Source organism: Trachurus trachurus (assembly GCF_905171665.1).
Source record: "Trachurus trachurus genome assembly, chromosome: 13".
Classification (NCBI taxonomy): domain Eukaryota; kingdom Metazoa; phylum Chordata; class Actinopteri; order Carangiformes; family Carangidae; genus Trachurus; species Trachurus trachurus.
Window position 1 is genome coordinate 34127851 of NC_139892.1, and position 27314 is coordinate 34155164.

At 43.2% G+C, this 27314-nt stretch overlaps 1 protein-coding gene and 1 long non-coding RNA gene across 2 annotated transcripts; both read left to right on the top strand.

Annotated features, from left to right (window-relative positions):
• Positions 1–350: 350 nt before the first annotated feature.
• LOC310996379 (galactose-specific lectin nattectin-like) lies at positions 351–24895 on the top strand (the record flags this gene model as incomplete). The annotated part of the gene is made up of 6 exons (XM_083985755.1): positions 351–426; positions 23534–23644; positions 23805–23870; positions 24018–24048; positions 24622–24707; positions 24833–24895. Exons 2-6 carry the CDS (start codon positions 23582–23584, stop codon positions 24893–24895), a joined length of 309 nt encoding a protein of 102 aa, XP_083841881.1. The 5' UTR covers positions 351–426; positions 23534–23581.
• Positions 24896–26105: 1210 nt separating this feature from the next.
• LOC310995578 lies at positions 26106–26794 on the top strand. The gene is made up of 2 exons (XR_014595838.1): positions 26106–26219; positions 26377–26794. It is a non-coding gene; the product is annotated as an uncharacterized lncRNA (long non-coding RNA).
• Positions 26795–27314: the final 520 nt, after the last annotated feature.

Below are 27314 nucleotides of genomic sequence, written 5' to 3' on the forward strand. Positions count from 1 at the left end.
TTCCCCAAACTCATCAAATACACATGTAGGGTTAAACATTCATTCTTTTTATTACTGGGTTTCTACAATCTTAGTCATGTTAAAAATATACAGATTATCCCTTTTATATTGCTTCTAGAAGACAGAGTAAAGTAGGACTTCATTTCCCAGAATCATCTGTTTTTTTCTCGTTTTTGCAATAGTCCTGTTAAAATAAATATTGTTCATATATTAACGCTGTAACTCATGTATTATATTGTTTAAAAATATTCTATGGTCTTTAAAAAATGATAAAGGTTAACTTTTCCTGTTTAATAAAAAAAAAGAGACCGGGAGAGGAAGTATAGACCGAGTCGGCAACCAGAGTTCACCGGGACAGTGAAGCTGCTGGCTGCGTTTTTCCTCGGCAGAGAGAAAGAATTCAATGTTTGGCGACTCGGACTAAAGGTTGGCCCAGATATTGCACTGCCAGAGAGACTTTAACCGGTCAGAATATTCTTTTCACGTATCTCAGTCGAGTGTGTTTACTTTACAAGACGGTGAAGTTTTACGAGCCGCGACAGCGTGGTCTCCGGCATTATCTCCGTACATTAGCTTAGCAGTGTTGCTATCGGTTAGCTCCTCGGCAGAGAAACCAGACTGCTGCACAACACGGACAGAGGAAGTCGCCACCGGACGGACCGGACGAGCGGAGGAGTCGACAGCGGGGAACGAGGACGCGTCGCAGGTAGCCGGAGCTACGAGAGTCGGCGGGGAGCTGTCTGGACATCGCTCTGCGGCCTGGCTGGCTACACCGCCATGTTGCTTCTACACTGAGAGGTTGCGTGAGTACTTGACATTGGAACGATACCGAGTGCAGGATAGGGATGTATATCGTTAGGATTTTATCGATACCCATACCCATACCGATACTCCTTATCGGTACTGATACTTATCGATACTCTTATCGATACTACAACATGTAATTTAGTATAAAAAATAATGATGTTAAAAGATTCAACCTTTTTTTTTATTATTATTATTAGGGGGGCAGCAACCAGCATAAAAAATTGACAGCAGAGAGGAACACCTCCTTTAAACCCTGAGCAAGTCAACAGTTAACCTGCAGGAGCTGCAGTTAATCTTTCATCATGATAAAATAGGATCTCCTGCTATGGATCTTGATGAATATTTAGCTTTTTTACTCTTAAAGTTGTATTGCTCTGACTCACAGCTCACGTCAGCTCAGGTGATCTGCAGGTTGTTTTCACTTCATTGCTACGACGCTGCGCCCCGTGTGTGCGTGCGTGTCTGTGTACAGCGCTGAGACACACACACACACACACACGCTGCATCCACAGCAGCCGGTCCATGTTCTTCACGCCGTAGACCAGTCAATTTATGAGACGTGTTACCGCAGAATAAACGACACAAGCAGCTCAGTGTTTCCACAGTCGGAGTTTTCTCCTCCTTTCTTACCGGAGTGACATCAGGTCGCTCTGACACTCTGCTCCTCTCAGCAGCAGACATGAAGCTGCTGGAGCCTCCTCTGTCTCCTCACTGACCTGCTGCTGCTGTACTGGACACTCAACTCTCCGCCTCCGACATGAATTAAAGTACTTTGCTGGGTCTCGGTGCGAGGCTTCAAACACATGACGACCCGACACAGGCGAACAGACCGGGCCGGACTCGTTCGCTCCACGCGCACCGTCAGGCCGCGTGTCGGCGCTGCGGCGCGGGGAGATGCTGCTGACATGCCGCGGCTCGCCCGGTCCAAGTGCTGATTAGAGCGGCAGGGATCAGCTGCGGTGACCGCCGTGTAGCGGTTCTGTTGCGCTGACGGACCCGGTGGAAATTGGGGGGTGACAAGCTGCTGTGGCGGCAGTGTTATTATTACATGACGTTTAGGGAGACGTTCAAAAAGTACCGATAAGAGTACCGTTAGTCCAGAATCTTAACGGTACTCTGGTACCGACGCAATTATGGACCGGTACCAAAAAGTACCGGTCCACGGTATACATCCCTAGTGCAGGATACAGGCACGGGACGCACATTTTTTTTTCCTGCTATGGCCAGGCAAAGACCCGCCTTACTAGGCCTCTGATTGGCTTATCACGATGCCCTCTACTCTGACGGTTAGGTTTAGGCAAAGACGGTTGGTTTAGGCGTGTGAAGGGAGTGGTTAAGGTTAGGGTAAGATGCAGGGATAGGCTTAGCCTTGCAGAGGCAGCCAATCAGAGGTGGAGTAAGGCGGGTCTTGGCGGGTCTTGGCTGGCCGTAGTAGGAAAAAAAATATTGCGCACAGGACTGTGTTAAAACAGACTCGGTTTCTTCTGTTCACAACTGGATAAAACTTCATGTGCACCAACGCTTCAAATGGGCCCCAACGGTTAGGGAAAATTATCCAAGCGCTTGGGTTAGACTTTTTCTGGTATCATCATTATCATCTGTGTGAACTGTGAAAAATACTGTGGTACAGGTGTGGGTACAATTACTGTGTTTTGAGTGTACAAAAGCACTATGGTTGATATTTCTTTGCATTTGGGTTATTGGAAATCACATTTTGAACAGTTAAAAGGTGTGAATACAGTAAGTGAATGGTTTATTAAAAAGATTACCATATTTTGATTTGGTTTATAAATAAGCTAAAAACCTCATTCATAGGTTTATTATTTTCATTTAAAAGATTGGGTTGAGCTCAAATTAAAAACATTTCATTTCATTGATGTGAGGTAACTGAAAGAGTTAACCCTCTTGTTACATTCGGGGACAAAAACGTCCACTAGGGGCATTTTTTACTAGTTTCTTGGCCATAACTTTCACTGTATGACTTGAAATGGCATGATTCTTTCCTAATAAGCTTTTTTTTTTGTAACGTTCCAAAATTTGTTTGAAAATTTTTTCTAAGGTCAATAATTCAAAAGTTGCCAAAATAATCACACTTATGACATTCGAGGACAAAAACGTCCTCTATAAACAACTGCTCTAAAAATGTGTCAGATAAATATTTTTTTCAAATTTTTTTTTACACATTTTTCAGTCAACTTCTGTTCTTTCCAAAAATACTAAATATTGTATGTTCTTTTTGGTTTGTAATATTTTTATTAGCTATTGAATGAAGCGTGCGCTGGATTTTTGAAAAAAACTGACCGAAAATTGCTGATTTTCACTATAAAAAATGATCGGAGGTGAACGATTTTTTACGTGATATCAGACCCTTGGATATGTCAAAGATTAGTAACAAAACTGATTTTGATGCATTATTAGTTTTTTTGTAGGTTCAGTTTTTCCAAAATTGCACCCCCTAGAGGCCATTGACTTCCATTGAAACCACATTTTTCATCGCAGGGAGTTGCAGGGCTGTAAAAGTAAAAAAATAAATACAAAATTTGCAATCTCAGTGGCTTCTCCTCTTCAGAAGAGGTCAAATTTGAAGATTTTACTGTCCATCACCAGATGGCGCCATTTACCTAGTAACCAGGCCTATGGAAACAGAGCATATATTTCTAGGCTTTTTCAATGGGATTTTACATAGAGGATATGGATTTGTTCAGTACTGGGTGTGTGTGTGCGTACAAACACACACACACACCCACACGCTCATGCAGACACGTGTGGGTGTGTGTGTGTGTGTTTGTACGCGCACACACACCCAGAACTGAACAAATCCATATCCTCTATGTAAAATCCCATTGAAAAAGCCTAGAAATATATGCTCTGTTTCCATAGGCCTGGTTACTAGGTAAATGGCGCCATATGGTGATGGACAGTAAAATCTTCAAATTTGACCTCTTCTGAAGAGAAGAAGCCACTGAGATTGCAGAATGCATGTTTTTATGCTGTTATAGCCCTGCAATCAAAAAATGTGGTTTTAATGGAAGTCAATGGGACAAAAACGTCCACGAATGTTACAAGTGTGATTCTTTTGGAAAAACTGAACCTACAAAAAAACTAATAATGCATCAAAATCAGTTTTGTTACTAATCTTTGACATATCCAAGGGTCTGATACCACGTAAAAAATCGTTCACCTCCAATCATTTTTTATATTGAAAATCAGCAATTTTCGGTCATTTTTTTCAAAAATCCAGCGCACGCTTCATTCAATAGCTAATAAAAATATTAAAAACCAAAAAGAACATACAATATTTAGTATTTTTGGAAAGAACAGAAGTTGACTGAAAGATTTGTAAAAAAAAATTTGAAAAAAATATTTATCTGATACATTTTTAGAGCAGTTGTTTATAGGGGACGTTTTTGTCCCGAATGTCATAAGTGTGATTCTAAACGAGCGATACAAACACTCTTTTGATTTATTATTGGTTGGTTGAAGTAAACTAAAAACTGTTCTATTGATTTAAAGGGTACAAGTGTTTGTTTATTATTTTCTTTGAACTATTGGCTGAAGCATTTCTAAAGTTAAAGGTATAATTTCAAAACAATCTAAAAGGTTGAGTTGAGTTGAGATTACTTTATTTATCCCATAGGTAGGGCTGGGCGATAAAACGATAACGATATATATCGCAATATAACTTTACTCAATAGCAATATGAAACGTGGTCGATAGAAAGTCGATAGTTTTCATTCATTCATGTTTTTGACAGAAAACACAAACAGCCAATTAAAACGAGAGTTGCGCTGCGCTGGACCAATGGCTGAGCCAGCAGGTTAGGTTGACACAGCACAGGAAGACATTCAAGACAACACAACAACATGTGGTAATGTTTGGGCTGCTACAGCCGTGCGCGTCAGCAGCGGGACATGCGGGGGAAAAAAGAGAGAGGATGAGTGTTGCCTCGAAAGAAAAAATGAAGGAGAACTTGGACGAGTGACCGTGAAAAGACGCGTGGTACGTCATGTTTACATAAACCCCGAGATACAGTACTGTAAACAACGCTAAACTTTAACCACGGAGACAGCAGGCAGTCGGAGCGGCTCGCCGTCACACATCAAAGGGAGCGCAGTCACGGCGTGGCCGCTCTGCTGCTGCTGCTGATGTTGTGTTCACTGACAGACGCACCTCAACTGTGCCGACCTAAACACTGGCCACTGGCGAAGCAAGCGCTAACAGCGGCGGTTACTCTTCCTTTTTCTTTTTCAGCCGGGTTTATGCTGAGAATGATCGCTAATTAGACGGGCCACGTCAGGTCTGGGTTTTAATTTGCACGTCCGTTTATAACTGTAGCAGCAGCAGAGAGATGGAGCAGCTCCTGTATGAAGAGTGCGGCTCTGACCTAACTCCTGTATGATGTAATGTTAAAGAACGCCTGAACAGTGGAGTGATAATGTCTGTAAAAGTCCCAGACTGTTATACTGTATATCAGCACTCATGGAATGTCTCCTGTCCAATCAAATTACTGTTGTATAAATATATATACCAGTTTTATTTATCTGAAACTACTCATTGCTTTTATTATATGTTCATCATTACATCTGCATGTTCAGTTTTTGACAGAAAATAAATATTTAAATAAAAAATAACCTTCTGATATCTTCAAATCTCACTTGTGTGTATAATGGAACATTTAGGCTTGACAAAAATAGTGACTTGAGTCATATCGTAATATATATCGATATCGACTGATATGAAAAAGATTATCGTGATAGGATTTTTTCTCATATCGCCCAGCCCTACCCATAGGGCTTTAATAAAATAAATTATTTGTGTCTTACCTTTACATATTGTGGTTTAACATTCTTTTAAGAGTCATTTGTATTTCTGGGGGCTTAGGCTACATAATCTTTGCTAACACCTAGCATAGTAAATTTTCAGTGGAGGCACCGTGCTAGTTATTTCCTTTTTCCCACTCTAATGATAAATTCCCTTGTTTAAATAAGAACCACAGCGAATTCACCATCTTTAGCTGAGAACCTAGGACCTGTTTTATTTTATTGGGTGTGACCACAGTGAAAAAGGGGTTACACACAATCCAACAACTCCAAAACGCTCTGGTGGACAAGTTGTGACCTGCACATTGAATCACCACACTATGAGATAATAACAGAACGTTACGAGATGGAGTTGTTTTTGAGGCAAATGCAGAGACAGCCGAAAAACTACCCTGACAGGAACGTGCATCAGCAGTTTTGCATGAATTTATGTTACGTTACGTTTAATTTACATTCTAAAAATAACTTGCATCAACAATTAAAGCTAACAAACCTACTCCTAAAACTATAGGGATTATGGCAATGGGACAATTTGCCAAAATGTTGAACTATCCCTTTAATGTATGGCTGTTGAAGGGTACATGAGAGTGTGAGCCTGCATTGTGATGAACCTTTCAGTGTGCTTGTTTGGTAGTGACCCAGGGTAGTATTTTTGGATCCAAGCACTTGTCAGTAGCTCCGATTGGTCTGAGATGTTACACAGCTGCAAACCCACCAGGCTCACCTCTCACGTGCTCATGTATCAGACTTCATTAATCTCTTAGCTTCAACATATGATAGGATATCAAGGAGTCTCTGACCAATATATAGCTCAACAAGGATCCAAGTGTAAGCTGTGTCCTCACTCAGTCCAGGAATACACAGCACTGAGGTGATTAGTGATTAGTGTTGTGTTTCCTTTCTCTTGGTATGTTTATGTAACATGGAAGATGAGCCATTCAAAGAACTTCTCAGGGTGTTAAAAATGAACCTAGTGGTTAAACTTACCTCTCTCCCTTGTCATTTGACTGGGTGGGGGCGGTCATTCATGAGTGAAAAGGAATAATTTCAAATTGTGACGAGACTTGCACCATCTCTTAACCACATCTACCTCCTCTGTGTACTCTTTAAAGGTAGAGTCAGTAGGTTTGTTTGTTGCAGTTTTTAACAGAACATTCAATTTGTCCCCCGGCCTCCTCTCAAGCTCAACAGCTCTCGCCCCCTGCTCCTGACAACAGATGCTGAATCCAGACTCTGAGACAAGAAACAGGAAGAGAAGTGACAGACAACTGTTGTGTTCAGGTCATCATCCACCTGAGGGTTTTCTTCTTGAGTCTGAGACATCGTGGGATCAATGATGTAGGCTAGTCTCATGATGTTTTGTATAACACTGACAGACCATTACACAGTCAAGGTGGAGGACAAACCATTTTGACTACTATTGCATATTCACTCAAGTGGCTGTCTCCATCAGAGAAGAGCCAGTACCTATTATTATTATTCTAGCCAACCCTTATTCTGCCATTAGTTTTCTGCAGGTCACGATTGTGGCATAATGCAATAGCATTCATCTATTTCATTCATAGTTCTCACTTTATCCCTGTCATTAAGAAGTGTAGTTACACGTTGTTTCCTGTAGGGGCACACTACTAGTGTTTTCATTGTGTTCGACCCAATGATCTGGGTCTGCCTGTGAAGAATGTGGCCTTGTTAATAAGGAAAGTACAGCAGATAATGAGTCGGCTAATGATGACTTGATGGTTTTACTTGTCCTGATGGAACACTGTGTTATTATGACTGTGTGTTGTGGTAGGTGTCAGCAACTACACACATCACCTGCAGATGGTGCTGTTGACAATAGTTTGAGCCAGAGGTGGAATAACTCGAAAAAAAGGGCAGTTGACTAGTTGATTTTTTTTCTTCTTGAATATATTAGTGTATGTTCTCCCCGTGCATGCGTGGGTTCTCTCCGGGTACTCCGGCTTCCTCTCACAGACCAAAGACATGCAGGTTAGGTTAATTGGTGACTCTAAATTGCCCATAGGTGTGAATGAGAGCGTGAATGGTTGTCTGTCTATATACTATGTGTCGGCCCTGCGATAGACTGGCGACCTGTCCAGGGTGTACCCTGCCTCTCCCCCGAAGTCAGCTGAGATAGGCTCCAGGCAGCTCACCCGTGACCCTAGTGCAGGATAAGCGGTATAGAAAATGAATGAATGAATGAATACATTAGTGTGTAACTAGTTCTCAATACAAACAAAAATGCAGTCATTAACATCTGAAAACATGTCACAATGCACCTCAGTGAAGTTAGTTTTAAGGTGGATATTGGACAGACATTCGTAAGCCACTCCAACCTTTCAAGTGCACCCGTATTGCAGACTTTACAGTAAACACACGGAGAAGACGACTACAGTGTGTACCGACTAGTGTTGTAGTACTCGAGAATGGTCTTGGTCTCGAGACCGGTCTCGAGACCGCATTTTCAAGGTCTTGGTCTCGTCTCGGTCTCGACTGCATTTTTACTCGGTCTTGTCTCGGTCTCGGTCGAGCTGGTCTCGGGATTTTTTGTCAAGACCAGCCGAGACCACAGCTGCTGTGATTTTTTTTTTAAACCGCAAGAACTTCCCGAATTAAAATGTAACAATACGGTATTTTATTTTGAAAGTGTTTACGCTGCCACCTACGTGTCAGAGAGGAGATAAAGAGGGAGAAAGGAATAAGGCACCGGTTGTGGCAGAGGTGCCGTCAAAGTCATCAATCATTCAATTTTCTTATTCAACCCACACCAGGTGACGGTAAAAGTTTGACGTCACCCCAGCCGCCAGCGAATGTAACTAGCTATATGTTACGGCGGAGCGTCTTTTCTTCCCAGTTAATTTAAGCTGTAGCTGCACACACACAAAGAGAGAGGGGGGAGAGAGAGAAAGAGAGAGGGGGGGGAAGAGAAAGAGAGAGGGGGGGAGAGAGAGAAAGAGAAAGAGAGAGGGGGGAAAAAGAGAGAGGGGGGAAAAAGAGAGAGAAAGAGAGAGGGGGGGACTTGAATCATTTTAAGAAAAATGACAACAAAAAAATCATGTAGGCTACAGTATTTTTTTTTCATCAGAGAATCACCTTTCAAGTGTTGTTCTTCATACATTGGTTGTAAGAGCATCATTGCTGCTTTTGAAAGCACCATGTAAAAAGGGTTAAGTACTTCTACAGGCTGGGTGGCTTTACCAACAGTTTGAAATACATGTATTTTTCAATATGAAAAATAGACTATAATTCTTCTGTTTGGTCTCGGTCTTGGACTTGGTCTCGCCCCTCCACGGTCTTGGTCTTGTCTTGGTCTCGGCCCCTGAAAGTCTTGGTCTTGTCTTGGTCTCGGTATACTCTGGTCTCGGCCTTGTCTTGGTCTCGGGTTAGGTGGTCTTGACTACAACACTAGTACCGACTTCCTGTTTTCAAAATAAAAATGTGGGATATTTAAAGCAGATATACTGTTGGGTAATAACCCTAATTAAAAAAAAAAAAAAAAAACGTTGAATCTTTTAACATCTCTATTTTTTACACTAAATTACATGTTGTAGTATCGATAAGAGTATCGATAAGTACAAGGAGGGGCAGGGCCCTGTCAAAGCGGCGGCTCTCCCACTGGATTGTTGACACCATTGCCCACGCCTATAAGTCTAGTGCACGCCAGCCGCCCTTGGGGGTGCGGGGCCACTCCACGATGGATGTGGCAGCGTCATGGGCCGCCCTGTGAGGGGTGCCCCTGAACGAGATCTGTGCTGTGGCCTCCTAGTCCGCCCCCAGCAACTTTGCCCGATTCTACCGTGTCAACGTGGCGGCCCCCTCTCCGTTGGGGGCGGTCCTGCAGTCAGAGTCATCCGCGTCGGTCTCCTGAGGTGAGTTGGTGCGTTCCTCGTGACTCTGTTGGTATGGGTCATCCAGTGCGTGATGCACCGCTTCTGGCGGTCAGGAGGGATGAAATAGAACGAAAGTTACAGAGGTAACTACTGTTCTATGAATCCCGGATGACCACCAGAGCACTCGGTCACTCAGAATCTTGCCGTGCTCGCAGGAAGATTTCAGTGGAACCGATCCTCAGGTGACACCGGAACTTATTACCTCGGGTCACGTGAGGGTCACAGGTGACTTTGTTGGTGTAGGTACTTGACCCGTGCATGCGCAAGATGGAGATATCCAGTGCTTGATGCACCGCCTCTGGCGGTCATCCGGGATTCATAGAACCGTAGTTACCCCTGACTTTAGTTTTGAGCCGTTGAAAAAAAATATATCGAGGGTGACGTTCAGCACACACACACGCGTGGGTCGCCGGTCTGTGTGTCTCCTGCTGTTTCACACGGAGCTCTGCTGTGGAAAGACGAGAAGAGAAACACACATTTCTTTTCACACATTAGCCAATCACAGTGGTCATACTGCATACCGCGCACGTGCGCGCGCACACGGTGCTGCTGACACTCAGTTGATGCACAGACAGCGGGAAGCCTGTCAAAAAACTTTGTTAACTTACTGAAACTGTATGTTTCTGTGATAAAGTCTCTTTCAAGGGGTGGGGGGGGTGGGGTGTCCGAGTGTCCGCGCAGTGACAAGGCGCTCTGAAGCCTGGTTTTGATGCCGCCGAGCGACGACAGTGCGCTCCAGCGCTCGAGCTGTGAGTGGGGGGAGTATCCGAGTAGATGAAATGGTACTCGGATGCCGTCCAAGCCGAGCGAGTACTCAAGTACTCGGATATCGGCTTCAGCCCTAAAACACACATTTCAGGGCCATTGATTTTTATGATCAGATAGATCAGATAGGCTAAAGAGTATAGGCTGAAAATAAGCATGTGGGAGCCTCCTTTCACACCTGACAGTACAGCTATCAAGATAGAGATGAGGATAAGTCAGAAGTGGTGGAACAGTAGTGTCGCCTGAAAGAAGCCCATGGTGAAGCAGAGGAAACAGGGCCTTGAAAGATGGTGACACACCAGGAAAGTCCGATAGTTCACTTTCTTTGGTGCGGACTACATTTTTTTTTACTTGGTGCGGTTTGTATTCACATTGCATTTTTTCACAAGCGGATCAACTTTGTAAATAAAAGCACGTGTGTCCCACAGTCGCTCAATCATTGAATAAAAATTATCAGCGGGATCTTCCATGAAAAACACAATGGAGGTCATGAATGCGTTTCTTGCTGCCCTTTCAATTTGGTAGTAGTTGCAACTGTCCTGCTTATTCATCACTTGGAGGCTATGTGGCAGTTATGCAGCCGTCCCCGTGAAGGATGGTCAGACAACAAACACACAGACGTCTGCATGCGTCTGAAGGATGGTGCGCTAAAAAAGAAAAAAAGGACGGCACAGCAAAAAACAAAACAAAAGCCAGCGTTTAAGCCAGTCGCATTTATTTCTATTAACGGTTATTAATCGGACAAAACGATATATTTATCGAAAATGGGCCCATTAACAAGTGTGGGTAGCGTAGATTCATCCACATTAACGTAATTAACGACTTTTTTATAACCAAATAGAAACTCCTCGTTGTCCCTTTAACTGCGACGGGTGCGTCCTCTCCAGCATCTGATAAATGTTTTCCACTGACCAAATACCAAGGAGGCAGCGTGTCTATCTGTGCTCCATGTTGACCCACAGCTCATTGTTGATAATTTCCACATTTTCTGACAACAACAGAAGCCTGTTGAATGGTGCTTGGATTTTGCATTTGGTTCGGGAAAGGTTCAGTTTGCATTCACACCGTACACAAATTGCACCAGGGTTCGTTTGGGACTGTGGTGCGGATCAAACAAGTGAACCGAGTCCCACCTGCAGAGGTGGTCTCGGTTCACTTGTTTGATCCGCACCAGCGTCCGGTGGTTTGTATTCACACCTCCCCAAAAGGTCTGCACCAGAGGAAAAGTCTGTTTCAAGCGGACCAAACGAGCCTGGTGTGAATACGCCCTTAATGACACTTAATAAAACAACAAAAATAAAAGGTGTTACAACCATCCCCACCCCGGTCATTCATCCTATACAAGTTACCTAAATCAAACTTCAACGGTATCGATACTGGTCAAAATTTGGACTTGGCCCAAAATATGACCTAGTTTTTGCACTTTAATGTCGTTATATGGGAAAACTTGTTACAGTGTAGACCTAACATCCTGACTGTAGCTAAAGCATGATTTGTATATTTTTTATTTAGGCATATTTAGTCATTTTTGCGGTTTAATATCAGTTGAAATATTGTTGAAAGTGCATAGATCTTTAATTAGGTTGAAATTTCAACATTGTTTCAATGTGTTGATCGAAATACCATTGAAATTCCATTTATCCTTAGTTAGAAAATCAACATTGTTTCAATATTAGTTGAGGGTGGAAACTGATAAAGAATCAACATCACAGTTCAACCTGGATTCACTTAATGACAATGACAACTGACCATGGACTTCTTTCAGGCCACACTTTACTGTTCCACCACTTCTGACTTATCCTCATCTCTATCTCAGGGCCTTGAAAGATGGTGACACTTAATGACACTTAATAAAACAACAAAAAGAAAAGGTGTTACAACCATCCCCACCCCTGTCACTCACTGTTTGACTAGCTGTACCAGCATGCTGGTTTAAAATAAACATTTATGTATGAAATGACTCATATTTCACCTAAAAACCTGGTCTTTCATCCTATACAAGTTACCTAAATCAAACTTCAACAGTATCGATACTGGTCAAAATTTGGACTTGGCCCAAAATATTACCTAGTTTTTGACCTAAATAAAATGTGTTTTGGCTGTAAAACCTACACACTTCTTCACACAGCCATGCAAATTCGCAAGCAATGTCAGGGAGTGAGTGGGTACACATAATATTGATCACATAACTAACACATAACATAATGTTGTCCCTTATTGGTGAAAGGTTGCTGTTACAACCATCCCCGGTCTCCCCTAAATAAAAATGTTGTGAGTGAAGAAGGGCTCCCCCTCCTTACAAAAGCCAATTTAACCACTGCATGTAACTACACTGGCTGCATGAGATAAACCTCTTGTTTTTTACATTTTACATCTGGTAATAATGTTTTATTAATTTTTAGGCTATATTTAAATATTTGTATATATTATTATATATCACAGTATCTCTGCTTTAAATAGCCTAGCAACCCTGGAATAAAGCCTGCAGAGGAACAAAGACCAGACCAGCAAGGAGACAATCATCTCTCCCGAGTCCACACATAGGCTACCATGGGCTATGAAGAAGAACATGCAACGTCAGAATGTGGCAAGGTGAAGGGGCCCGGGCGGGGATTGAACCCACACCTCCCGGGTAAGAGTCTTGCGCGCTTGCCAGTCAGCCAAAGGGACATCCCTTTGGCCAAGTAGCCAGGGCACATGATCATAGTGACTGGAACCTCAACTGTCACATTTACATCATAGAATGCAAGTGTGGGTGCTGTGGAGATGAGTTGTTTCACCTTGTTGAAAGCGTTGACTTGTGCTGCGTCCCAGGTCCATGCCGCGTCAGTTTTCAGCAGGTCGTTGAGGGGTTTTATTATGTCTGACAGGTTGGGCAAGTATCTACCCAAATAATGAACCATACCCAGGAACCTCCGGAGGCCTGGCATGTCATCTGGTGGCTGTAGCTCTGTGATGGCACTTACTTTTGAGGGGTCAGGGCGGATGCCCTCTTCATCGATGAGGTGCCCCAGGTAGTTCAGCTGCTTTTGGCGCAGGCGGCACTTTCTGTCATTGAGCTTCATGCCTGCACTCTCCAGGATCTGCAGGACATTCTGGAGTCTCTCTTCGTGCTCTTTCTCATTCCTGCCGTGGACGAGAATATCATCCATGTACACCTCAACCCCTTCCTGGCCTCTGAACAACACCGACATCTCCCTCTGAAAAATCTCCGGTGCACTGGAGATCCCAAACGGGAGCCGCTTGAAGAAGTACCTCCCCATGGGAGTGATGAACGTGGTCAGCTTGGCTGTTTCCTTCTCCAGTGGGATTTGCCAGAAGCCGCTAGCCGCATCGAGCAGGGAGAACACTCGGGACTCAGCCAGCCGTGGCAGTATGTCATCTATGGTAGGTAAGACGTACCTCAACACAGATTCTCACATCAGCTGTTCGTTTGGGGACCGGGACCATTGGCGCGCACCACTCCGTTGGCTCTGTTACTTCCTCAATGACGCCACCCTTCACCATTCTCTCCAGTTCAGCTTTAAAGCCTTTGGAAACCTGACTATATGTAGTAAAAATGCTTATATTATATCAAAGTCAAGTGCCTCATTAAGCCACAAAAGTCTGAGTGACAATAACTATTCATAACTATTAGAAAACCTTGTTTAAAAACAGCTCATTTTGCTATTGAGGCACTATTGAGGCCACTGGTCAGGACAGTGTGGGCGTGGCAGAGAACGCTATGATTGACAGCTCCATTGTCATAGCAACACGTCAATGGCGACCGTTAAAAAAAAAAAAAGTCCTCACCGGAGGACGTGCATCGATTGATTGATGCTATTTAGCAGCTAACTAGACTACCAGCTTCGTTTTGGAGCGTCATAACCGTCTTTGGTCGTAGTCTCACAGAAAAAAAAGAAGCTTTTAACCGTCACTCATGTCTGTGTGAGCGCCAGGAGGGGCTGACAGACACACACACAGAGACAAGGCAGGTCGCACTGGAAAGCTAATAAATGCTAAAAGCTAATCGCCAATTTACACACACCCTCCCTCCCTCCCTCCCTCCCCTCACCCCCCCACAAAACCGGCTGTATCGGCTGTATGTAGAGAGGAGTTGTGAGGAGTTGTGGGCACACAGACAGACAGACAGACTGACACACAGACACAGACATGGTAGGTCGCGCTGGAAAGCTAATAAATGCTAAATGCTGATCGCGGATTTACACCCCCCCCCCCCCCCCACACACACACACACACACAAAAGAAAGAAACGGCTGTATCGGCTGCATGTAGAGAGGAGTTGTGGGCACTGACAGACAGACAGACAGGGCAGGTCGCGCTGGAAAGCTAATGAATGCTAAAAGCTAATCGCCACACACACACACACAACCCCTGTTGACATGGCTGTGGTTGTGAGGACTTGAGAGGAGTGGTGGAGCGACCGTTAGCAGAACGGTTTTGTTCGCTGCCACTGGGGGGCTGGGTGAGAGAACTGACGTGGCGATTTATGAGTGGTAGGATTTATTGCGTGATAAATCCCAGAGATAACTCCGCCCAATTCAAACCTACTGTACAAAACCTTAAAAGACAAATATTTTCAATTTGGATGGAAACGTTTTTCTAATTATTTTTACATGTTTAATAATATGTACATAAGACCCTAAAATACATGGTTAGGAGGCTTTAGTGGATTTGGGTTTCCAGAGGCTTTAACTTTGGGGAGCATGGGTGCGGATACTCTCCTCGCAGTGTTCACGCTGTACGGTACAGCATCGTCTCGCAGACATATTTTAACAGGCTTTATCTTCAAGAGGCCCACATCTGTATCAAACGTGCTTTGGACTTCGTCCACTCTTTTCACTAGTCCCATGGCCACTGCGACAGCTCGGCCCAAAAGGTTGCTGCAGCTGTTTGTTTTGACCACATGTATGATGAACTTGTATTGTCGGCCTTTGTATTTTGTTAAAGCTGTGAACTGTCCTAGACCATCAAGTTTCCCCCCTGGGCTGTCAAAGTCCATGTCATCGCTTGCTAACTGGGGTAGGTATTTGAGCTTGTGGTAGGTTTCATCTGATATCACACTGGTATCAGCGCCCGTATCTATCTTGAAGGTCACAGGAGTGTCTCTGATGGCTAGTTTAACAGTCCACGGTGTATTAGTGTCTGCAATGTTGGTGTACTTTGTTTTGATCTCACCTAGAAAATGTCTGCCACTGTGGTCAGCCTCCGGCCCCACTGTGTTTACCTCGTTCACCCTGGCGGAGCGACACACAACAGCGAAGTGTCCAGTCTTATGGCAGTTTCTGCACTGAGCATTTCTGGCTGCAAGCACTTGCCCCTGTCGCCGCGGTGTCCTGAGCTCGTGGTGTGGAAACTGCCATGCTTTTTCCCCCTTCCTCTGTGTGGATGAGCGGGAGCCCCACGTGCATGTGGTCGAGCCACTTCGCTGAGGTAGCTAGCATCGGCCGAGCTAGCTTTAGCCTGCTGGCTAATTTGCCCCTTTACCTGCTCCGACTGTCTCACAATCTCCACTGCTCTTTCCAGTGTCAAGTCCGCTGTCAGCTGTAGTTTCTCTAAAAACTCCTTGTCCACAATCCCGATGACCAGTCTATCCCGAATATTCTCTTTTTTCGCCGGACCGAACTGGCAGGTCTCAGCTAGCTCGTAGAGGGTACGGATATATTCCTCCACCGATTCACCGTGCTTCAGGGCTCTGAGATAAAAACGAGCCCTCTCGTGGATAACGTTCACTTTAGGTATAAAGTAGGTGTTTAATTTTTCCAACACAGTCTCATAGTCGTCAGCATCTTCATCCTCCGCGAACACGTGTTGAACACTTGCTCGGCCCGTAGGCCGATACAACAGTGAGAGACCTATCCCCAACCAGGAGGCGCAGGGAAGCGACCCTCTCGTTCAGTGAGGAGAACTCCAACACATGGCGGCTGAGCTGGGGAGCTATGAGCAAGCCCACACCGTGGGCAACTCCAGAGTGGAAGAGAGTCCAACCTCTCTCAAGGAGTTGGGTTCCAGAGCCCAGGCTGTGCGTGGAGGTGAGCCCGACTATCTCTAGGCGATACCTCTCAACCTCCCGCACGAGCTAAGGCTCTTTCCCCCCCAGCGAGGTGACATTCCATGTCCCTAAAGCCAGAGTCGTTGTCCGGGGATTGGGTCGCCGGGGCCCCCGCCAACGGCTGCCACCCAAAACACACGGCACCGACCCCTTGTGATCCTTCCTGCGGGTGGTGGGCCTACTGGAAGGCGGGCCCACGTCGCTCCTTCGGGCTGGGCCCAGCCGGGTCCCGTGGGCAGAGACCCGGCCACCAGACGCTCGCCTGCGAGCCCCAACCTTTGCCTTGGGAGACCCTACCAGGGGCATTAAGTCCCCGACAACTTAGCTCCTAGGATCATTCGGGTGCTCAAACTAGTGGCGGTTCAAAATTCAAATAATTTACTTTTACTTTTTGCCATAGTCAATTGATTTGAGTTGTTAATTCTAACTCCTTATTTCAATTAATACATTCAATATGTTTAATTGTGATTGCTTATAGTTTTCTCTCTCTTTACAAAATGTGTTGGTATCTTTTGTCATTGTTCAAACCACTTGGATGAATAAACTTTGTAAAACTTCAGCGTGTCTTGCCATCCATGTCATGTCAACCCGGGTCAGAGGCTGTACACTACCCATACCTGAGGCAGTCATTCCCTCTCTCTGTCTCCCCATTTCCTGTCTCTCTCTCCACTGTGCTATCAATTAAAGGCAATAAAAAGCCCCCAAAAATATACTTTAAAAAACCCATCTCCGGTTCCGGTTGGGCCGCAGCCAACTCCGGTTCCGGTTGGCCCGCAGCCATCTCCGGTTCCAGTTGGGCTGCAGCCAACTCCGGTTCCAGTTGGGCCGCAGCCATCTCCGGTTCCGGTTGGGCCACAGCCATCTCCTGTTCCGGTTGTGCCACAGCCATCTCCCTCTCCGGCTGGGCTGAAGCCACATCCACCCTCCATGTTACCCACCTGCTGCCTTCCACCAGTCCCTCATCTGCATGGGTTCCAGTCTCCACCCCCTGCCCCAACTCTGCCACAGCCTCCAGTCCTATTTCCAGTTGGCCACAGCAACCTCCTGTCCTCTCTCCGGGGTCTCAGCAGACACCCAACGGCACCCAGCTTGCTTATTTAATGGGCAAGTTTGAGGAGGATTGTATAACAATAATCCTTTTTTAGCATTCATTAAAACATATTAGAGGTATGTTGATGATTGATTGGTTTTTTGTATGGAGTTGTAGCACAGAGGATCTGAAGAGATTTCATGAATATTTGAACAGTAAAAAAAGAATCTATAAAGATTTCACTTTTGGATGTTTTGGTTAAGAAAACTGTTAATGGTCTATGTACAGAGGTGTATAATAAAAGAAACAGATAGGAACACTTTTCTATATTATCATCCACTTTTGCTGAAGAGGAGTTTGCCATACAGCCAAATTTTAAGGCAGTGGAGGGGTGGCAGTTTTTTCCATGGTGTTTCCATTCATAGAGATGTTTTATTGGAGCTAAAGGATAAGGTTTTCTCTGGTCACTCAGTTTCTATGGTCTGCACCTATACAGTCCTATTTCCAATGCACTCAAAAAAGTTATAAACAAGCATTGGCATATTCTAAACACAGATCTGGAAATTGTTTTGCAAGTATCACCCATATTATTATTTAAAAGGCAGCTGACTCCAAGCAATTTACCAAGTGAAATCTGATACATCAACAAAACCTTCTCATTTTCTGTCTAAAGCATCTAGTGGCAACTTTCCTTGTTTTAACTGTGTCCAATGCCCTAACCAAAGCAGAGGAAACCAGTTCCCCCATCCTAGAACTGGAAAGATGGTGAGAGTTTCCCCAGACGTTTTTGAGGCAATAAATATTTTACATTGGAGTGCAGTCCTGTACTTTTTGTATATTTTCTATCTGGACTTTTGTTTTGAGGATTCAGCACCCATTTATACTTTTGGAGGGCTGAGCGCAATGTTTTTGGACTCTCCCAGCTGAACTTGGTGGTATGCCTGAATTGAAGAAGGCATCATAAGCAAATACTGTATGTGCTAAAATAACAAACATTTTATGCAAACTTGACTTTAACCCTAACACTTCCTTTTGTCCTCTTTGCACATACAGATACATATTTGTCTTGTAGGCCTGGTTTTTCTTCAGAATAGTGATGTAATGTATCACCAACAACAACTTCAACTGTATCTTATTCATATAGCACTTTTAATGCTTGGAGCAACACAAAGTGCTTCACAGGGTTAAAAACATTGAAAAGAAAGGAATAAATTAAGAAAACCCAACCCTCCCATACACATACAAACACACATTAACACGCGTAGGTTTGGTTGAATGGTCAGCACCCTATGGTCAGCAGTCGGACTCTTACCCAGAAGACTAGGGTTCAAACCCTGCCCTGGCCCTCCTTTGTCCTGCCACACATGTAACATGTAGTTTTGTGATTTCCTCATTTCTCCACGGGGTGTAAGTCTTTGTAAGTGTACGTTTTTGTTTCAGATAAAACTGGGTGAGGATGTGAGGGTCTAAGGTCTACATACACGCACAATTTCTATGGTAACAAAACAACTCTTAAGGTCTTTGTCTTATTGGTGAGATTAGATTAGATAATCATCTACATCTAAACTACAGTATTCCATATAATAACCTTTCCGACAGATATACACATACTTTTAAGAGTCGATCTTACACTTTGTTGTTGCAATTTGAGTTTATGGATTCAATATATTTTGTTGTTTTTAAGTTCTGTGGATTTGTCATTTTTTGCTATTAGATAAAAACCTGTTAAACCTTACAGGTGTCTTTCTCTGCAGCTGACACTGAGACGACCCATAGTCCTTGTGCGAGCCCTTGCCTATACTGCTTGGTGTTTTCATTTTCATTGTGATTGGTAATTGTTTATAGACTTTTTTTTAGAAATGTAGAAATTGATGTTGCTGATACTTGAAGGCTATTATTGGAAAACTCCTACCTATTTTACACAACAAAATGTTTTAGTTTTCCATTCAGTCTGATCATAGACTATTTTGCTTTCAGGCGCTTCATGGTATCTATCCAGAGAGGGAAACCAAAAATAGCCGTCCTGAAGATGTCTGCAACAGTAGGCTATAGCCTATGTCTCCACACTAGGCTACTGAAGAACCTCATGGACTTTGAATGGGAGCTCCAACTGGTATCTTGCTCTTAACTCCACATGTTGTTCTGACAGACTGACATTAAACCAGAAGAGACTTATTATCAGCTTTATACGCATGTAATGTTATTGTACATACCTGAGGTTTTTTTTTGTCATTTTATCGTTGTTGTTCTAGAGTAGCCTATCCCACATTTCTATTTTGAAAACAGGAAGTTGGTACACGCTGTAGGCTAGTCGTCTTCTCCGTGTGTTTACTGTAAAGTCTGCAATACGGGTGCATTTGAAATGTTGGTGTGGCTTACGAGTCTGTCGAATATCCAACTAATTTCACTGAAGTTCACAATGCATTATATATTTTCAGTTCCATATTCAAAATACAATAAAAACCTCAAAAATAGTGACCCCCAGTCAGAAGCATTGGAATTAATTCTCTGCACTGATTTGTGTCTTTTCATCCAAGGATCTGTTGTGTGACAGCCCTTGGCTCCGTCCTGGAGGCTGCAATCATCCGCTGCAGATTAGGGTTAGGGTTAGGTTAGGTTACCCGCTAAAGATAGAGGCAATGATGACCAACGGTGAAGATCGTCTTTGACACATGTGAATAAAGTTTATTTCATTTTTTAACTGTAATTTATGGAGGGAGAAGAGTTAATGAGGTCTCATATTTGAAACAGAGAAATTATCACAGTTTTTGTAACTTTTTGTTGTTTATTTGTTTATTTAGGGTTAGAGTTAACCCTAACTCTTGGTTTTGTGATGTAATTACGTAGTGTGAGAGGAGACTGACTGATTATCCTTTTTAACTAGTGGCTCTATTTTCTCTATTTGTGTACATGATGTGCTGTGTGCAGTACTTTTCAAATGATGCTGATGCTTGTGTGAAATTTGTAAACTGTTCAACATGATTCAAACTCTGCTTTCCTGAAATCTTGAGTTGATGAATTCATAAAGAATTTCAGGATATTGTTGATGACGTTAACATCATAGACTGAACATGGATGAAAGGGAGTGGCATTGGGTGTAATGTTAACTAACGCAGTAGTGTTTATAGAGTGGTATTTAAAACCAAAAATCATTTAAAATGTCAGTGGCTTATATATGACAGAGGTGGTTTAAGGGGCAGTTTTGATAAACAAGCATTGGTAGATCAAATTAACTCACAAATAATCAGATATCACTCACAAACCACAAACTAGTATTGATGCCTTAGTAATAACAACCACACAGGTGGTGCACTTTAATGTATTTAACATAGGTTCACAGTGTTTTCATTGTGTTTGACCCTATGATCTGGGTCTGCCTGTGAAGAATGTGGCCTTGTTAACAAGGAAAGTACAGCAGATAACGAGTAATGATGACTTGATGGTTTTACTTGTCCTGATGGGACACAACACATATCTGTGTTATTATGACTGTGTGTTGTGGTAGGTGTCAGCAATTGCACACATCACCTGCAGATGGTGCTGTTGACAATAGTTTGAGCCAGAGGTGGAATAACTAGAAAAAAAGGGCAAAGTGCAGTTGATTTTTTTTACTTGAATACATTAGTGTGTAACTAGTTCTCAATGCAAACAAATATGCAGTCATTTAAATCTGAAAACATAGGCGCGTTTCCATTGCAGGAACTTCGGGGTAATTTTACGGGGCCAGCCCCGTTGGTGCGTGTTTCCACTGCAGGAACCTCCCCCACAGGGCCATTTACAGGAAACTTTATGGGGCCAACGGAGTACCTACTCCAGGGTAGGTACTCCGTTCGGCCCTGAAAAGCTCCTGGGTGGGGCTCGAGGTTAACCTGGCACTGATTGGCTAAAGCTAGAGTAGGCTCTGACGCTACCAGAAAGCACCAAAACAACTGGCATTTTTAAAAGGGGGAGCAGAAGGGAAGCATTAGCCTAGCAGACACCGCTGTAAACAACAAGAAAACAGCAGGAAGATGTACACAAATGCACCGACGATAAGGTGCAGACTTTGATTGCAGTCTACAGCACCGAGGAGATTCAGAGGGGGTTTGAGTCATCGCGGCGAAATGAAAATATCAGCGCACCTCGACACACTGGGGATCCATCACGCCACAAAACAATGCCGGAAAAAAAAAAACTCAAGCAGGATTACAATCAACCGCCATGTGCACAAACACACAAACCAGAAACGCGCCTACCGCCTCAGCTCCTTCCATCCTTCTTCGTTGTTGTTATGATTTTTGTGCATGTGCTTGTGACCTGCCTGGGTGACGTCACGGTTGAAACTGTCGCACAACGATTAAGCGGCGATCGAAATTCATGACGTCGCCGCGGGGTCCGACTCTGCAGTGGAAACACGGCCACCGAGAGGGCCGAGTGAGAGGACGGTTCCTGTAGAAGTTCCTACTCCCTCCCTTTACCAGGAACTCCTGCAGTGGAAACACGGCTCATGTCACTTCAGTGAAGACACTAGCCACTCCAACATTTCAAGTGCACCCGTATTGCAGACTTAAAGCAGAAGTAAGCGATCCTGTCGTTTTGGCTAACTTCTTGTCAGCCGTTAGCAGTCCCCGCCCTCGTCATGGATCTATTGGTCCTCGTCCCTACGTCACCACATTCACGCGCATCCCTTGGCTGCACACACAGCCTTTAATGCCGTTCTCTCTCCTCATTGGATAAAGGTTGTAGGATACAAGGAAGTATACAAGAAGTTTTCTCCTCGGCTTACAGCAGAGCAGAGTGACTGACAGACCTGTGTTTCGGACCAAACACTCGATGTAAGTGATTGCTGTCGGAAGATATAACTATTTAAGACTTATATTAACACAAATATTCCGCTTACTTCTGCTTTTACAGTAAACACACGGAGAAGATGACTACAAGTGTGTACCGGCTTCCTGTTTTCAAAATAAAAATGTGGGATATTTAAAGGGATAGTTCAACATTTTTGAAAATTGGCCCATCGCCATGATCCCCCTAGTAATAGCAGTAGGTTCGTTACCTTTAATTGTTGGTCCAAGCTGCTTTTAGATCGGGGGAGAAGAATACCGAGCGGCGCAGCTACACTACGGAGGCTAATGGAATTTCTTGGTTTTGCTCATCAAACTCAGCAAATACACAACCAAAAAACTCAAAAACGCTGTGGTGGACAAGTTGTGACCTGCACATTCACCACGCTATGAGATAATAGCGGAAAGTTGCGAGATGGAGTTGTTTTAGAGGCAAAGTCGGACTTTACACTCTAGACGGCTGCTCGGCGGAGTGATTTCAAAAGCGCCTGTTTACTGCAGATACGTCCGTATACTACGGCACTGGCTGAGGTGCGCACACTGTGTCCCTCCGACCAGTGGTTCACTGAAGAAAGTAGTTCCGAGTATTTGCTTCACTTCTCTTAACTTTCCGCTGTTATCTCATAGCGTGGTAAATGTGCAGGTCACAACTTGTCCACCACAGCGTTTTTGAGTTTTTTGGTTGTGTATTTGCTGAATTTGATGAGCAAAACCAAGAAATTCCATTAGCCTCCGTAGTGTAGCTGCGCCGCTCGGTATTCTTCTCCCCCGATCTAAAAGCAGCTTGGACCAACAATTAAAGGTAACGAACCTACTGCTATTACTAGGGGGATCATGGCGATGGGCCAATTTTCAAAAATGTTGAACTATCCCTTTAAAGCAGAGATACTGTAACGTAATAACTACACTCGCTGCATGAGATACATCTTGTTCTTACATCTCTAAATATTTTGTATTAATTTTTATATGTAGATAAAGTGAATATTCCTATTATATGGGAAAACTTGTTACAGTGTAGACCTAACATCCTGACTGTAGCTAAAGCAGGATTTGTAAAAGTATAACCTATCTTTTATTTAGGCATATTTAGTCTTTTTTGCGATTTAATATCAATTGAAATATTGTTGAAAGTGCATAGATCTTTAATTAGGTTGAAATTTCAACATTGTTTCAATGTTTGTGTTGATAGAAATACCATTGAAATTCCATTTATCTTTAGTTAGAAAATCAACACTGATTCAATATTAGTTGAGGGTGGAAACTGATGAAGAATCAACATCACAGTTCAACCTGGATTCACTGAATGACAATGACAACTGAATGTTGGTATAACACCGTTTCAGTGATTCTTTGCTATCTGATCAGGTACTGTATAAAAGGAGAAGGGCAGGATGGATATCCACCCCCAACAACCTGCCTGTTTGTTTCTCCTCCTGTGTCAGATACCACTACAGGTAAGTGAACATTTGATGGTTTACCACCTATCAACTGAAATTCATACATAATAATAAATAAATAGATTGTTCTCTTAAATCATTCAGGTTTACAATCACTGAGGTCACTAAACTGCTGCAAAAGACTACACAGTCAGCTTGTTTTGTTGTCTTTCCAGAGATGGCGTCACATTTTCAGGTGGTCTTCCTCCTCTGTTTCACTGGTGGACTGTTGTTTGAAGGAGCTGTGAGTACAACTCTCTGATACCCAGTTAATGAAAACAAACAGTGCTAAAGAACATGACCCAAGCTTAAATAGACAAAATACCAGTCTCAGCCCATTACAGAGTTACAGCTGACACTGATATTAACAATCTGCTCTCTATGTTCTCAGACGTCCACCTCCAATGAAATCAATGTACCAGGTTTGTAGCTGCTTTTCCTACACTGGATTTGCAATATTGCTACATGGCAGAAGTTTTACTTTGTGTGTTTTGTTATATTAATTATTATTATTAATATTAATATTATTTATCACTTTGTATGTTTACATTGTTTGTGTTATGTGCTTAATGATGTTAACTAATCAAATCTAATGTTGGGGTTTCCTGAAGAGACACTGGGCCACATTTGCCACAAGGCTGTCAGAAACATCATCATACTGTACATACAGACTTTACTCTTGGTGTTAGATGTAAATGTCTAAATGAAAGCTGAAACATTTCAATCAGTAGTAGCAATATTTAGTATTTCTAACTATCTAATGAACTAACTATCTGTGAAATATTTAAATAGACATTTACAGCAGTTACTCCCAGCCATGTACAGTAGACTAGAGGCAGAGTGCAAGTGCATTGGGACAAGTAACTACATGTAGACTATCACTCTACTTTACAGGTGCTCTGTCAACCATTGATGAGAGTTGTTAGCTTTCCTCTACCTAAATGAGATTTATTTTCAATCCACCATAATTATCTAACTATCTTACTATGTTACAGGTTCTGGCTGTCCTCCTGGTTGGACTGGGTTTGGCTCTCGCTGTTTCATCTACCAAGCCGATGCCAAGGTTATGACTGATGCAGAGGTATTAGAACAATATGATCACACAGCGCCTCTGTTGTGGTTTTAAAACTGTTGATGTCATGACAACTACTATGTCAGTGTACATCTACTGACATACGTAAATGTGTATCATCGTGTGGTCATCAGGTCACCTGCATCATTTTTGGTGGGCACTTAGGGCCGGATTTACTAAAGGTTTGCGTGTATTAAAACGTGTGCAAACGTGATTGCACGCGCAAACACATGTGCAACCTGATCTACTAACCGGACGCACCGAGGATTGCGTCCCTCACACGGGCAGAATAGCACGGGCGATCCATTTAGCGTGTTTGCCTTGATGAATATGTAAATATGGGCGTTTCAGCCAGAACGTGCAAAATACTGGGAGGAGTAGATGCAAATAGATTTATTTAGCGCACGCAATGTGATTTACCAAACCAGGAAGAGATTGCGGTGGCTGTTTTTGCGTCTTTATTCACCACGCCTGAAAACCATGTACTAACTGATACAACTTTGCCAAAACGTATGTGTTTATTGATTTGATACCTGTCAGAGCCCCATGATCTTACATCTCTGCATTTCCTCACGTCTGGGTAATTCTGTAACAGTTTTTCAGCCGTGTTAAAAGTCATTTACGCGCCGTTGCGCACGGGGCACGTCTGTCCTGCAGTGCGCTCCTCTCCTCTCCTCTCCTCTCCTCTCACCTGGCTGCTCAGCTCCGTCTCTCAGTCCCGGTCCCGGAATGAGACACGTCACCGCTGCCTTTGCCCGTCTTTGATCCCTCTGCTCAGTGGTCAGAGCGTTTAGATCCGTGTGTCCCACCTGAGCTCTCAATTAATCCACTGGATCATGGGCGGCACACACACATATTATAGGTGTGTGATTGTCGCTGCAGCTGCTGCCTGTTCGTCACTATATGACGAGTTGGGCCCTGTAGCGATTTGTGTTTATTTATCTAAACAGAGCGCGAGAGAGATGAACACACATGCTGTCACTGTATGCATCGGATCAAATGTCATTCTGTCCCTTCGTCCGTCCAGCTCTCTGTCCACTCTCTCCATGGCGGAAACGATTACGACGCGCAAAACCCTCATTTACATATTGCGGTTTGCACGTGTTTTCATTTAGCGGGTTACTCTTAGTAGATCACCTGTTTTGCGTGCACTAACCAAACACGCAATATTATAGCGGGCGCAAACAATATAGCGCCCGTTATCTGGGATCTTAGTAAATCCGGCCCTTAGCCTCCATCCACAGTGCTGAAGAACACAAGTTCGTCAGGGACCTGATTCGGGAAAAGAGTGGCTCTGATAAACGTTCCTGGATTGGAGCTCATGACATCATGAAGGTGAAACATTTAAACACAAAGCATCTGATGTGCCCTGTGCTTAAAGAGGTAACCTGTGCTTTCTCTTCCAGGAGTCCACATGGGTGTGGACTGATGGCTCAAAGTTTGACTACACAGTCTGGCATGAAGTGGAACCCAACAACGCAGGAGGGGACGGAGAAGACTGTGTGGAGACTAATTATCTTGGTATTTATGATTTCTTGACCTTTTACTGGTGATTTATGTTCAGGATTTGGTTACTGGAGCCTTATAACAATGGACAGATCATAACATACTATATAAAGAACAACATGTAAGTTCATACAGAGTCAAATAATGACTACTACTACTCTTCTTCTTACAGGTCCGGTCTGGAACGATCACAAATGCTCCGAAACAAAACCTTTCGTCTGTGCCAAACCTTTGTGCTAACTGATCGTACAAACTGATTGTCACATCAAACTTCAGTGACAGCAGTGTGAAGTCAAACACACACAATGTCTTGAGTTCAGTTAATCACAACTAATCACAGCACAGTCTTGTTTTTGATTTGCATGTTCAGTAATTTTGTCAGGGGACATCAGGGATATAAAATCAATCTATGACTACAGGCAGGTCAGAGATTTGACCTGGTCCTGTCCTCTTTCTCTTTCTTCCCTTCATTTCATTGGTTCTTGTTCTTTGTTCCTCAGTGGTGGTGGGGTGTTGGATTTTGATTCTTCAGTATAAACTGTATTTCTGCTGAATCCAACAACTTTTGAAATAAACAGACAGAGCATGAAGCAGTAGTCATGTCCATTTACTGTCATTGCATACACTTTGATACAAACAGGGAAATGAAAACAACACAGAACTGAGCATGAACGGAGGAGAGAAAAAACAGCCACATGTCTTCTTTCACCCGAGTCATTATACAGACAAAACCTTTCTGAATCAAATAAGCAGCTGCACTATATATATATCATTATATAATGATATATATATATATATATATATATATATATATATATATATATATATATATATATATATATATATATATATATATATATATATACATAATGGTGATCATAATAATAATAATAATAATAAAATCACAGGTGTCTAACAATGGAAACTAAGACTAGAAACCTTTCAAGGCCCAAATCAGCTCCAAGTTCAGATGGTTAGCAGACTCAGTGAGCTCCAGTGTTGTGAATGGTTTTTTGGTTCAGCCTGTCAGAACAGGCAGAATCTGGGAATCAGACATTGATGTTTGGAAAAATCACAACTTTTATCCACAGTCAGAATACAAGAGCAAAA